At 70.5% G+C, this 12,570-nt stretch overlaps 2 protein-coding genes across 2 annotated transcripts; both read right to left on the reverse strand.

Annotated features, from left to right (window-relative positions):
• Nucleotides 1-3,791: 3,791 nt before the first annotated feature.
• CTRC (chymotrypsin C) lies at nucleotides 3,792-6,172 on the reverse strand. Its single transcript, XM_087755349.1, has 8 exons — nucleotides 5,511-6,172; nucleotides 5,301-5,392; nucleotides 5,129-5,226; nucleotides 4,915-5,040; nucleotides 4,664-4,800; nucleotides 4,434-4,579; nucleotides 4,070-4,219; nucleotides 3,792-3,963 (listed from the first exon to the last, which is right to left on the reverse strand). Exons 1-8 carry the CDS (start codon nucleotides 5,629-5,631, stop codon nucleotides 3,946-3,948), a joined length of 888 nt encoding a protein of 295 aa, XP_087611475.1. The 5' UTR covers nucleotides 5,632-6,172; the 3' UTR covers nucleotides 3,792-3,945.
• Nucleotides 6,173-6,319: 147 nt separating this feature from the next.
• Nucleotides 6,320-11,286, reverse strand: EFHD2 (EF-hand domain family member D2). Its single transcript, XM_087755350.1, has 4 exons — nucleotides 11,084-11,286; nucleotides 7,855-8,002; nucleotides 7,564-7,698; nucleotides 6,320-7,390 (listed from the first exon to the last, which is right to left on the reverse strand). Exons 1-4 carry the CDS (start codon nucleotides 11,281-11,283, stop codon nucleotides 7,256-7,258), a joined length of 618 nt encoding a protein of 205 aa, XP_087611476.1. The 5' UTR covers nucleotides 11,284-11,286; the 3' UTR covers nucleotides 6,320-7,255.
• Nucleotides 11,287-12,570: the final 1,284 nt, after the last annotated feature.

The following is a 12,570-nucleotide window of genomic DNA, read 5'->3' on the forward strand; positions in this document are numbered from 1 at the left end:
GCGACAGCTAGCTCCCGGTTTTTACCCAGCGTTCCCGTCAGCTACGAAACGTTTGTCGCTTCCTACGCAGGGTTACTTTCGCAACCCTCCCGTCTTTAGGCAGCGAGGAAGCGCCGTTGCGTCCCGCTACGGTTCCTTGCCTGTTGGACCCTTTCTAACAAGCACCTTAGAGCGTGCTTCGAGGAACGGAGCCTCAAACACCTCGCGCCCTCAAAACGCCTCGCCGACGCGCTTCCGTCGCAGTTGCGGCTTCCCGAGGTGCCGAGACAAAACACCGCGAGCACGGCGGTGCCGACCGTTGGGGAACGCGGCGCGGCGCAAAGCCGCGTTGCCTTTCCCTACCGACGGCGTCACGGTCTCTGCAGAAAGCGACCGCCGCCTTCCCTGCCCAAACGTGGGGTTTGCCACCTACCGTCACGGCCTGGCCACAGAGGGCCTGTCTAAGGGTCTGGCAACGAGCGCCTCTCACAACAAACACCCCACCAACCCTAACTGTAAAGCGACACAGGGCCCGCAAGCTCTCACAAAACCTACAGCTAGGGCAACGTCCTTTTGGGTTAGGGTACAGGGCCCCTCTGCAGGTGCAAACACGGCATCCCAAAAGCAGGCGCGACAAAAACCAACCCCAGCCTTTTCGGTTCAGCGCCCCGGACCAGACAACTGCGTCCAACCAAAACCCGCCACTACGGGTTGCTGCCGAGAAACATCTACGCATCGGGCTTCGCGTCCTACTCGCGCGCCAGGGCACGGTCCGCCTGGTTCCTAGGGTTTTCTGTCCCTCGGACCTTCCCCACCGATTCGCACGACGCCCCGCCCTGCTCGGCCCACAAAAACACCTTTCGCGTTACGAGGGCTACGTCCGAGCGGGCAAACGACGCGGGCGTCGCGACTTCCACCAAGGCCTCAGAGGTCGCTGCCGAGCCCTAGAAGGTCTACCTATCTTATCAGCTACGCTCCCAACCCGTACCTTCACGCCGCAGTCGCTATTAACCGACAGTTTCCTTCAGCGCGCGCCTAGCGTCTCGGTACGGCGCGCGGCAAGTTGCAACCTACCTACGCCGAAACGCCTCCGGCCTCCCCGTCGACACTGCCGGAGGAGGCTCTTCCCGACCGCCAGAGCTTCTCGCGAGCGTCGCGCAAGCCTAGGAAGCCAGATGACGCTCTACGGTCTCCAGCCTTCGCCTCGCCGCCCTACGCTCTACTCGAGGAAGGTTTTAGGCCCACGACCTCTCGCCACAGCCCACGTGAAAGCCGCCGGGTTGAACCTACGGACCCGAAAGCCCTGTGGCCGCTTACGCGTCCTGCCGGCCCTTCGGTGCTCCCCCTGCCGCCTGCGTGGAAGCCCTCGCGCCTCTACCCAATGCTTTTGCCAAGGCAGTCGCCTTCTGTCGGCAGACTTCTTACAGTACCCGTTTCGCCTGCCCCATCGGCGCCCGCCTCGGCGGCGCTGGCGGTCGCTGCCACGGGCGGCGCCGAGAGGCAGGGCCCTGAGCTACTCCGATGAGTACTGACGCCACCTTTCCGATACTGTCACGTCAATATCCTGCGGATGCCCAGCTTGACCAGAAAAAGCACCCCCCTCATCTCTAGCCACTGTAGGTAACTGCTCTCTTTCCAAGTCTCCTAACAAACGACTCGGCCGACGCCGCGCCCCTGACGCCCACCCTCGCCGCGCCGCCCGTCCCGCCCCCCGCGGCACTCACCTGCGTCGGTACCCACCTGGCAGCTCCCGGCGTCCCGCCGTCTCCTCGCGGAGGGGACAAGAAAAAACACACAGACCGTGTTGCCGGCCACGCCGCGCTGCTTTATTCAACGCCGCCGCCCGCCCCGCAACGACTCCCGCCCGAGACCCCTCCGGACTGCGCTGCCGCCGCGGCCCCCCCGCCTCATCCCTCCCTGGCTCCAGGCCGCCGCCCTCCGCAGCATCGCCCCGAGTTGGTACAGGCATCCCCGCCCTTACGTAGCTTTCCGACGCGTTACAGGCACGCAGACGGCGGCAACGCCGCCGCGCGTCGCACCCCCCCGACGCGTCCGCCGCCGCGCTCCCCCAGCCTCGCCGCGCCCCGCTCGCCCCTCGCCTGTGCTGGATGCTCGTACAGCCACCGTGGGGATTCGCGCGCCCCGCAGCGTCCCTGTCACCCCGCACGCTGCCCGCCGCTTACAGACACCCACCCCTGCAGGCTCTCGCCGCCAACCGCCACGGGGCAGGCACGGCGTCGCAGGCCGCGGCGTGCCGGCACCGGCCAAATCTCGCGCAGGGACCGTGGCCCGCCGCCACCTCCTTGCGGGGAGCGCCGCTTTTCTCGGGCCAACACAGGTACCAGGGGGCGGCAGAGCCAGCCACAGTCCCGCTCCATCCCAGCCCTCGCTGCCTGCACGGGACCTGGCCCGCCGGCTACCACGTACACCACGACAGCTCATCGCGACGTGCCGGGCCGCGACACCAGCCGGCGCCTCCCACGCGCCTGGGGTCCCCCTCCCCGGCCCCTTCCTCCCAGCCCCTCAGCCAGCCCCGCTGGAAGATGCCACAGAGGAAGGGCGGCAGCCCGCGTCGCTCGCGTTCCCGCGCGCAGCCCGTATCTTCCCGTCCCAGGCAGCGCGGACCCCGCCGCACCGACGCCGGCCCTTCCGCGCCAGCGCCCCGACCGCCTGGCCCCAGTCCCGCTTCGCGCGCAGGGCATCCCTCTCCACGCATCCTACGGGCAGGCTTCTTATTACCCCGCCAGCTCACGCGTACCCTCCCTTTGCCGCGGACCTCGGCAAAATGCTGCCAGGCCCTTCCGGAAACGCCCGCCCCACGCCCCCGCTTTGCCCGCTCTGCCGCTGGCCAGCCTGGCAAGTGCTGCCCGGTCCCCGGAGGGACCTGCAGCCCCGCCCTGGGCAAGCGGCACGCGTGGCCCCGCCGCTCTTCCCCGCGCGCTTGATGCCTGCCGTGGGTCTCGCTGGCCGCCGTCCGTCGCGTCCCCCGCTGAGCTCGAGGTGCCGCTGTCCCTCTCCGCTTGTCACCGTCGTCCTCCTCCTCCTCCCGCCGCAGGGCTCCCCGCTGGGCTCCGGCAGCCACGACGAGACGGCGACAGGCGCAGCGTCGCCACCACCTCCCCGAGGCTCCGGCACGGCGGGCGGCTCTGCTCGGGGCCGCACGGCACCCGTCCGCACCTCCCGGCCAGCTTCTTCGCACCTGCTCCCATCGGCACGGCCGCCTCTTCCCCCGGCAAACCCCACGCCTGCCCCGGCTCCTCCCGGGGACCCCAGAGCCCGGACCCACGCGCCACCCCCCGCCCCAACCCCCAGCCACCGTGGAAGGAGACCCTCGCTAAGACGCTCAGCTTCTGGGCCACATCGCTGGGCCTGCAACCGGAGCCGGCAATGCCACGCCGCTCTCAAGGGCCCCGGTTCCACCCAATCTCCTTCGAGTCCCCTGCCCAGCACCAATCAGCCCTCCTCACCCCCTCAGGACCCTCAAGAGCCCCAGTACAAACCAGCTGTCCTCAGGTAGCCTGCTGCCAGCAAGGTCCCCTAAGACATCCCAGGGCCAGCCAAGTCCCCTACGGCATCCTGAGATCTGCCAAGTCCCCTAGAGCCCCCCAGGGAGAAACCTGGATCCTTAGAGCCCCCCAGGACCACCCGGCCAGACCCCAGCCAAGCCCCGAGCCCCTCGGCACCACGGGCGGGCCTCCCGCTCCCCCCTCCCCATGCCCAGGGGCGGCAGCTCACGGGACGGCTGCCCGCTCCGTCTTCCCCGGGAGCCCGGCCAGCCCCGTGGCACGACTCGGGGGGCCCTCACGAGCACACGGGCCAAACCCCGCCATCACCACAGCCGGCCCCGGGCATCCGGCCCTGCCTCCGCCACGTGCCCCCCTCAAATAACCAGCAGGACACACGAGGCCACCACAGCACTTTTGCCTTTATCGCACTCGAGACCCGTCGGCACCACGTGCTGCATCCTCAGTTCGTGCTCATTTTCTGCCAACGACAAGACACAGGGAGGCTCGCGGTGAGACCCTCAGCTGGGCGGCCACGAGGACAGCGTGGTGGCCCCCGCCGTGGGGGGAGATGAAAGCGCACCCACCTCGTTGATCCAGTCGATGTAGGCAGACACCCGCGTGAAGACCGTCGGCTTCTTGGCCGTGTTGCAGCCCAGCCCGGAGCCGAAGCTGACAATGCCGCTCACCTCCCAGAGCCCGCCGAGCTGGCAGTTCAGGGGGCCGCCCGAATCCCCCTGCCCGGACAGACAGACGCTCCATACCCGCTCCCCGGCGCCCCACCGACGTAACCTCACCTCCCTCCTGGCCCCCCGCCACCGCCACTCCCTCCCCGCGCCGCCCACGGCGTCCGTGGCCCCGCACCGCTCGGCCACCCCTGCCGAGCCGCCCGCCTCCCCGCACCCCGCCTTCGGCCAAGGGCACCCGCCACCCCGCGGTGCCGGCACTCACGTTGCAGCCGGAGACAACGCCGTCGCCGCCGGCGCACACCATGGTGGGACGCACGGTGCTGCCCCACCAGTCTCTCTGAGAGCAGATCTCATAGTCCACCACGGGCAGCAACGCCTGCTGCAGGACGTCGGCCAGGGGCCCGTTGGCTGCAACGACAGCCGCACCTCGCACCCTGCGCCTGCACCCCCCTCCCCACCCCAAACTCCTCCCGGGAACCCCCCGCCGCTTACTCCAGAGGCGTCCCCAGCCGGTGATGTAGCAGGGGTAGTTGTTCGCCAGTACCTGGCCGGCGGGCGGCAGGCAGGCGGGTTGGATGGTCTCGCTCTCCGGCACCTCCTGCGCCAGCTTGATCAGGGCAATGTCGTTGCTGCGAGGAGAGCCGAGCCGTGGGGACCGGGGACCCCGAGCTGTGGGGACCGGGGAGCCCCGAGCCGTTATACACGCGCCCCCCCCGCCACCCCTGCCACAACCCATGCCCTACATGATGAAGAAGGAGTTCCACTTCTCGTGCACAATGATCTTCTCCACGCCCACAGCCACCGAGCCCGGCTCGTGCTCCTCCGACAGGACCTGCTTGCCCAGCACGACGCGGTAGGTCAGGCTAGAGCTGCCGGGGGGAGAGAGGGGGCCGTCAGTCTCCGCAACCATCTCCCCCTCGCCACCGGTGCGGACCTCCCCGGCGCCCCAGCACCCACCTGATGCAGTGGGCGGCTGTCAGCACCCAGTTGGAGGCAATGAGGGTCCCGCCGCACGTGTGGTGCCAGGCATTGTTGCGGCTGTACTGCAGCGAAATCTGCGACGGCAGGGGCACAGCGTCCGTCGGGGAATGTCCCCGTCCCCCTCCCCACCCCCGTGCACCCCCCTTACCTGCCACGGCCAGCTGTGGGCCCGGGCATCTTCGCCGCCCACCACCCGCAGGCCCAGCAGCGGCGGCACGGCCGGCTGTCCGCATCCGTAGGCTGCGCGACACCCGGCAAAGGGACCTCAGCGCCCGCCGGCACCCCTGTGCCCGGAGCCACGGCGGGCGCTGGGGTGCCGTCCCCGCCACCCCGTCCCCTCCCTGCCGCCCGCACCCACCGTAGCCCAGCAGCACGGCGAGACACACAGCCCCCAGCATGGTCGCGCAGTCCCAAGGTGCCACGGTGGGGCCGCTCGCCCCTCTTATAGCGCCCGCCGCGGCCACCGGGGACCTTGGCATCACCCCTCCTACCACCACCACGTGGCTACTGTCCCACGCCGGGGGCGGGGGGGCTGCGGGCTCCCCGGCCCCACCTTATCGCCCTCGCCCGTCCCGCCTGGGAACGGCCGCATCTGCCCTTCGCCCGCCGTGCCGCGGCACGGCAGGGATGCCTGGCCCCAACCTGGCGACAGGCAGGGTCCCTTCTCAGGGGACGGCTGGCAGACAGCCCCCTGGCCGTGCCGCTCCCCGTGGGCTGCCAGGCAGCCCCACTGCACCCCAACCTCCAGCACCAGCCGCCCCAGGACGTGGCCCCCCCCCCAGCCCGCCACCCCAGAACCACGGTCCCCTTATCTCACGCCCAAGGCAGCGTGCGCCACGCGACCGAGGCTAGCCAAAACCCCACCGGTGCCCGCGGGGCCACAGAGCCGGGGGGGCCAGCCCCTGGGTGCAGGAACAGATGCCAGCAGCGATGCTGAAGACCTTCGATAACACCACATCCACACACCTGGGTCCGGCCCCCACTGCTTCCCACGCCGATGGCCCAGTGCCACCACGACTCGCCCCTTGTCGCCACCGCCCGCCCGGGGGGGCCGGCTCCAGCAGCACAGACCGGGGGCCCGCGGCCGGACCCAGCTCCCCGGCAGCCTCCTTCCCCCCACCGCAGCCACGGCTGCACCTCGGCCCCCTGTGCCAGCACCCGGCACGCTTACGAAATATAATATTTATTTGGGATTCAAATAAAAAAAAACAACACACAACCCCCCCGTACCGCTGCACGGGGGACGCTACGGAACAGACGCGTCTCTTTACAGCCACCCACAAACACGGGAGCCTCCATCGACTGACAGAAACCGCTCGTGGCTACAACACTTCGCCGCCCTCCTGGGCTGAATACAACGCGAAAAACCACAACAGCTTTGCGAGCCAGCAGCTGCCTTTCCCTACGCCTTGTACCAAAATAAAGCGAGGCACAGGCGGGCGGGTGCAGCGTCACTCGGCCCCTCGGGGGCTGGACGCCAGCGGGGTGGGCTCCCACCCCCGAGCTCCGCGCACGCGGGCCCGCACAGCCCCTCCGCCGGCACCTGGCCCTCGCCGCGCTCGCCCGGCTTTCGGCACAGGCGTCACAGCAATGCCGACAGGCGCCGAGCTGGCGCAGCCGCCGCGACACCCACCGCGGCCGCCTGTCCTGCAAGCCTCACAACACATGCGCAACACGCGACGGCCCGGGGACAAGCGTCCCGGTCACGGCTCCCCTGGCACTCGCCAGCAGCATCCCCGCCCGCGGCTGCGGGCAAGGGACAGGGTGCTGCTGCCCGCGGCGCTGGCCCTCGGGGACGGAGCGCCTCGGCGGGAGGGGACGCTCTGCGGATGCAGGGAGGGGACACAAACAACACCTACAGACACCACAGCAAGGCGGGGGGGGGGGGGGGGCGGGGGGGAGCCGGGGCCGACCGGGCTCTGCCAGCAAGGCGGGCGCCGTGCCAAAGGCGGGCCAGGAGCCCGCCGGCAGCCCGGCCTTCGGGGAGTCCCGGCCAGCGCACGGCTCCGACGTCGCTCCCGGCACGGCTGGCACATGGCACACACAGCATTCCCGGCCCGGGCACCGCACACCAGTCCTGCCCGGCCCCGCGCCAGCACCCCGTCACTGCTTGAAGGCGGACTGCAGCTCCTTGAACGCCGCCTTCCTCTGCTTCAGCTCCTCCGCCTGTTTCTTCTTCTCCTCCTGCTCCGCCTTGATCTCCTCTTCGAAGCGGCTGGCATCATGGATGGCTTGCACCTGCAGATGGTGGCACAGCTGGCTGCGTCCCCCGAGACCCCCACCGAGCCCTGCTGCCCACCCCAACCTCTCCACCTCCTGCCCGCCCGTCGTCCCCAGCGAGCCGCCACCAAACCACCCTTGTGCATCGCCGTCCCGTGTCAGGACCTCGTGTGCCCCGGTGCTCGCCTCACCTTGGCCTCAAAGAAGCTCTTGGCACCTTTCACCCCCTCCGTGGAGACGTCGATCTCGGAGAGCCGGGCCAGGGCGTGCAGCCCGCTGTCCTCCTGCAGCTCGCCCGCCGCCGCCTTGCGGAAAATCAGCAGGAACTGCGAGGGGAAACGTTGCCGTCGGCTCCCCCGAGACCTCAAAGCCACCACCGCGCCTCCCTCCCCGCCTTCTGCCCGCCACCCCAGCCCAGCACTGAGCCGAGCGGCAGCCGGGGATGCCTCCCTGCCAGCGTGGAGGGCCCCGGGGCCCCTCACCTCCCGAAAGCTGAGCTTGCTGTCCAGGTCTTCGTCCACTTCCTTGATCATGTTCTTCAGGCCCAGGTGCGTCTGCGGAGCCCCCAGCTTCTCCATCATCAGCTTCAGCTCCATCAGGTCAATGAAGCCGTCTTTGCCCGCGTCATACCTGCGCGACGGAGACACGGGGTCCTGTCGAATCGCCACAGGGCACAGAGCGCATGCAGCCCCCCCACCTGGCACCCGACACCCGGTGCCCACGCGGGCTGGGGAGCGAGGCAGGCACAGCAAGGACCCGGGCACCAGCCGTCTCGGGCGGCTCGCCAGACCACGGGAAGCTGCCGGGGAACCGCTAACGGCCCCCCGGAGCATCGTCCAGGATCGTTTCGGCTGCCACGCAGCACTTGGCAGGAGAACCTCCAGGATGCTGCCAAACCCGCTTGCTGGCTCCCCGGGCCAGGAGCCTGAGCACACGCTCCCCGCGGCTGCTACGAGGGAGGACGGGCCACGGCCCAGAGCCCAGCAGGCGCCGCTGCCCCCGTCGCCCCTTGGTCGCGATCCACCTTCCCCTCGGCGGAGTCCGCAGCCGGCCCGGCTCCCAGGGGCTGCGCTCCGCGCAGGTGCTCCCGGCTGCCCCTGCCCCTTCGGCTGCGGGGACCGCGAGCTCGGCCGCTGCAGTCACCTCCTCCTCTCTATGCCACCTCTAGGTGACCGCTCCCGCCTGTCCAGACGCCTGGCCTCGACCGAGAGCTCCGGGCGCACCTCCGTTTCCTGAGCCTGCTTACGGACCCCGGCAGGGACACCCCTCCTCAGACCCCCGCCTGCAACCGCGCCGCTGTCCCATCCGGCCTCCCACCAACGGCCCTGCCGGCTGCACTGCGGGCCGTGCCAGCGGCACCTGCCCTACGCCCCGGAGCCTTTCGGCACGGCACAGCCGGCTCTCGCCAGGCAGCCGGCACGGATCCACGCTTCGGACGGCTCCACGGCACGGGCAGCCGCTCTCCCCACGGTGCCCCTTGCAAGGCTCGCTGCCGTCACCTCCTCCCACCGCTCTTCCTGCGCACGACTGCGGGTGCAAGAGGAAGGCCCTGCGGTGCGGCACGTCCTGGGGCAATGCAGAAGCAAGCGAGCAGCTACCCAGCTGCAACCGTCGAGACCAGGGTTTTTTTTTTCGTTTCTGGTTCGGATTTCACTTTTTTCTTGGGCGTCGCTTCTCTTTGCTGTGCCTGCAGGCACTGCGGCAGCCACACAGAGCACCACGCTCGCCGCGCTGCAGCTCCGTGACTCATTTGTACCTTCTCTGCTGCGGTCTGCTCCGTCCGTGTCGCAGGCGGCGCGCCTTCCTGCTCTCCCACGCTGCCGGGGGCCCTGAAACGGGACGGGCCCCGCACCAGCCCCGCTCTCGCCTCCGCCTGCTGCGGCTGTCTGCCTCTGGGACCCCTCTTGGGGCATCGCTCCGAGAGTTTCTCAACAAGAGGCACCTTTGCTAGCGCGGCCCTGCCACCTCGTCCCGTGCAAGCCATCCCCCCAGCCGCAGGGCGCTTCCTCGCTCTCGCTCCCCTCCTCTCCGATTCTCAGGGATGCAAGCATCCCTCTGCTTCTCCCCCGGGGAAGCTCCTAGAGGGCAACATCTCCCCTGTACAGGGCTAAAACCTTCCGCGCCTCGCTTCACCCTGTACAGCTAGACTGTCACAGCACGAGGACGGCTGCGGTGGCCCGGGCAGCGTGGCAGGGCTCGGCTTGACAGCATCCTTTCCTTGCGAGACCCCCGGGCCCGCCTCGCCGGAGGGCGCGCAGCCCCGGCGCTGCTCTTTTCACCGCAGCGAGACGCTGCAGGTGTCAGGGCAAACCCATCTGCTTTGCGCGGCGCCGGCCAGGCTCCCACCACGCACCGCTTCCCCCCCACGCCGTCAGCTGCGCGGCGGCCGCAGCACCGGCGCCCACGGTCGTCCATCCCCGCCGGCGGCAGAGGCGGCCGCTCCGGCTGCGGTTCTCCCCCCGGGGACCCCAAGCACGGTTCCCCCGCAACACGGGCTCCCTTCTGCTGCAGCCCAAGAGACCGCTAGCAGCAACCTGCACGTCTCGCTGCCGTGGCCGCACGATGGGGCAACAGCCCTCCGGGAAGAAGCGGGGAAGGGGCTGGGGGGATCCCCGCCCTGCCAGGGATGCCACGAGGGCGTGCCTGCACCCCTAACAGCCCCCCAGCCTTGTGCTTCGGGCCCCGCCGCCCCCCTCCCCCTCACTTTCCACGGCACTTGGCCGTACCCAAGCAAGACCACACAGCACCCCGGTGCCGGCCAGGGCGAGGGGCAGCGGCACGCCACAGCCGTGCCTTCGCCTACGCCGTCTCCGCGCTTCCCGGAGCCGCGTTGCCTCCATGCTGCCTGCACAAAGCGCCCAACGCGCCGCGGGCTCTGCGGGGATGCTCCGGGCCGTCCCGCTCGCTCCCGGCTCCTCACGCGCATCCTGGCGTGACCGCGGTAGGAGCCCACCCCAGTTTCTATCTCCCCCTGGAAATTTCCAGCGCTCGACGCTGGCTGCCAGCTTCCCCGCCGGGGGCTCAGCTCGCAGAGTCGCGCTCCGCCGTGCGCGGTCGCACGCAGCACGGCCAGGGACGCTGCGGACACGCCGCCCACCCACGCTGGCCTTGCCGCCGCGGCCCTGGGGGCTGCGCCGCTGGCAGACACGCGAGGGGCCCCTCGGCACTGCGGCAGAGGGGACGCGGGGGTCCCTTGCGGTACCCCCGAGCCCCAGCACTAGGTGCCACGGTCCCTCCTCCCAGGAGATGGGGGACAGGGGGGCTCTTCTGCAAGGATCCGGGGGTGCGCAGGGCTCTCTCCTGCGAGAAGCTGGGGGGGAAGGTGTCCCTGGCATCCCTCCTGCGAGGTGCTGGAGCCGGGGGAAGGGGGGAAGTCCCAGGGATCCCCCCCTGCAAGGAGTGGCGGGGGTCCCAGCCCTCCTGCAAAGAGCTGGGGCGGGGGAGAGCATCCTGCAAGGAGCCGGGGGTCCGGGGGGGGTCCCTCCTGCAAGGAGCCGGGGGTCCTGGGGGGGTCCCTCCTGCAAAGACTGGGGTGGGGGGGGCGCCCTCTTGCAAGGAGCCGGGGGGCACAGGGGCTCCTCTCCCGCCCGGAGCGGCCCCCCGCCAGCAGGCGGGGTGCCGGGGTTCCCCCGGCCGGGCCCCGGGGGTGCCACCCGGGGGGGCCCGTCCCCGCCCCCGCCCCCCCCCCCCCCCGCCCCTGTCGGCACTCACTCTCGGAAGAGCCTCTCCATGTCGCGGAGCTGCCGCCGGGAGAACTCGCGGAACTCCCCGGCGGGGCTGAAGACGCGGCGGCCGCCCCCGGGCGACCCCTCGCCCCCCGCCCGCCCCGCCGGGCTCCCCGGTCCCGGCCCCGGCTCCGGTCCCCGGCCCCGCCGCCCCGCCAGCTCCTCCGCCGCCGCCGCCGCCGCCATGGTGCCCGGATGGCCGCTCCGCTCCGCCCCGCTCCGCCCCGCCGCCGGGGGCGGCCCCGGGGGCCGGGCTGCAGCCCCCCGGACCGGCCGCCCCTGCCCCCTCCTCCGCCAGCCCCTCACCGTCCCCCCGGGCCTCCCCCGCCGGCTGGGGGGGCCCCATCCGCGGCTGGTCCCGCTCTCTGCGCTGGGTCCCTCCACCCGTGGGACCTCCCCGGGGATGCAGGTGCCGTTCCTTAGGACGAAGGGGGGGGCAGCGCCTTCTGCAGCCCCAGGGGCACCTGCGCTCCCTCCCGCTCCGTCCGTGAGCTCTCGGGGCTTTGCCAAGGGCGGGATCGAGAGGGGAAAGATCCCAGAGCCCAGCCCGACACCTCCGCATAAACCCACCGACGGTGCCCGCCGCGCCACGCTCGCCTCGGCCAAGGCGTCCGCCTTGCCCTCAAATCAGCCCAGGCCAGCAGGCAGAGGGAAGCCCACGGCACATCTAGGGGGAAAACCAGGCCACGGCAATAACCGGAGCCCTCCGGCACGGCCGCTCTCCGCTCCAGAAATTGGGCATCGGCCGTGGCGCTCCCCCGGGTGCCCGGCAGCCCCAGGGAGGCTCTGGCCGACAGCGTGCTTGCGGACAACGCGGTTTCCGCATCAGCAAGCCGCAGCCCCTCTGTGCTGCGTTTCGCCCTTCTTCTCCTAGTAAAAAACCTCCCCAACCCGCCCCAAGGTTTCGCTCACATCCAAACCATCCTCGGTTGCAACCACCTGCAGAGGACCGGGCACAGACCGCTCCGAGCGACGCAAAGGCAGAGCGGCCGCAGGGGCGACGGGCGCGTTCCCCGCAGAGACCCCCTCCCCAAAATGCCCCTGCTCCCCAGAAACAAGGCTCTGCGCTCTCACCCTTGCTCGCAGAAACGGCAGCGGCAGGGCTGCATTTGATGGCACCAGCGGGCAAGCCCGTGCCATTGCCCCATCCCAGCCCACCAGGACTTAGCTCTCGTTCTCACACCGCTGCTGTAATGTACCAGCCGACGCGGCTCCTCTTCCTCCCTTCCCGATCCTACGTGGCGGCTCGCCGTGGCTCCCGTCGGCGCCGCGCTCCGGCCTTCCTGGGGTGCGACGTTACCATGCTGCGTCGTGCCTTACGCTCCAGCTCCCCCGTGACGCCACGGGGACCGGAGGACGCGGGACTTGCAAGGGGGCAAGCGTGGGCTTCGTGTGCTCAAGGCCACTTCGCCGGGGACAGGACAGGCCCCACACATTTGCCTTCCCATGTATACTGTAAGCACTGGGCTGTAT

This window comes from Nipponia nippon, unplaced genomic scaffold, assembly GCF_047370975.1.
Source record: "Nipponia nippon isolate SJK-2023a ecotype South Korea unplaced genomic scaffold, ASM4737097v1 scaffold_19, whole genome shotgun sequence".
In the NCBI taxonomy this organism is placed as follows: domain Eukaryota; kingdom Metazoa; phylum Chordata; class Aves; order Pelecaniformes; family Threskiornithidae; genus Nipponia; species Nipponia nippon.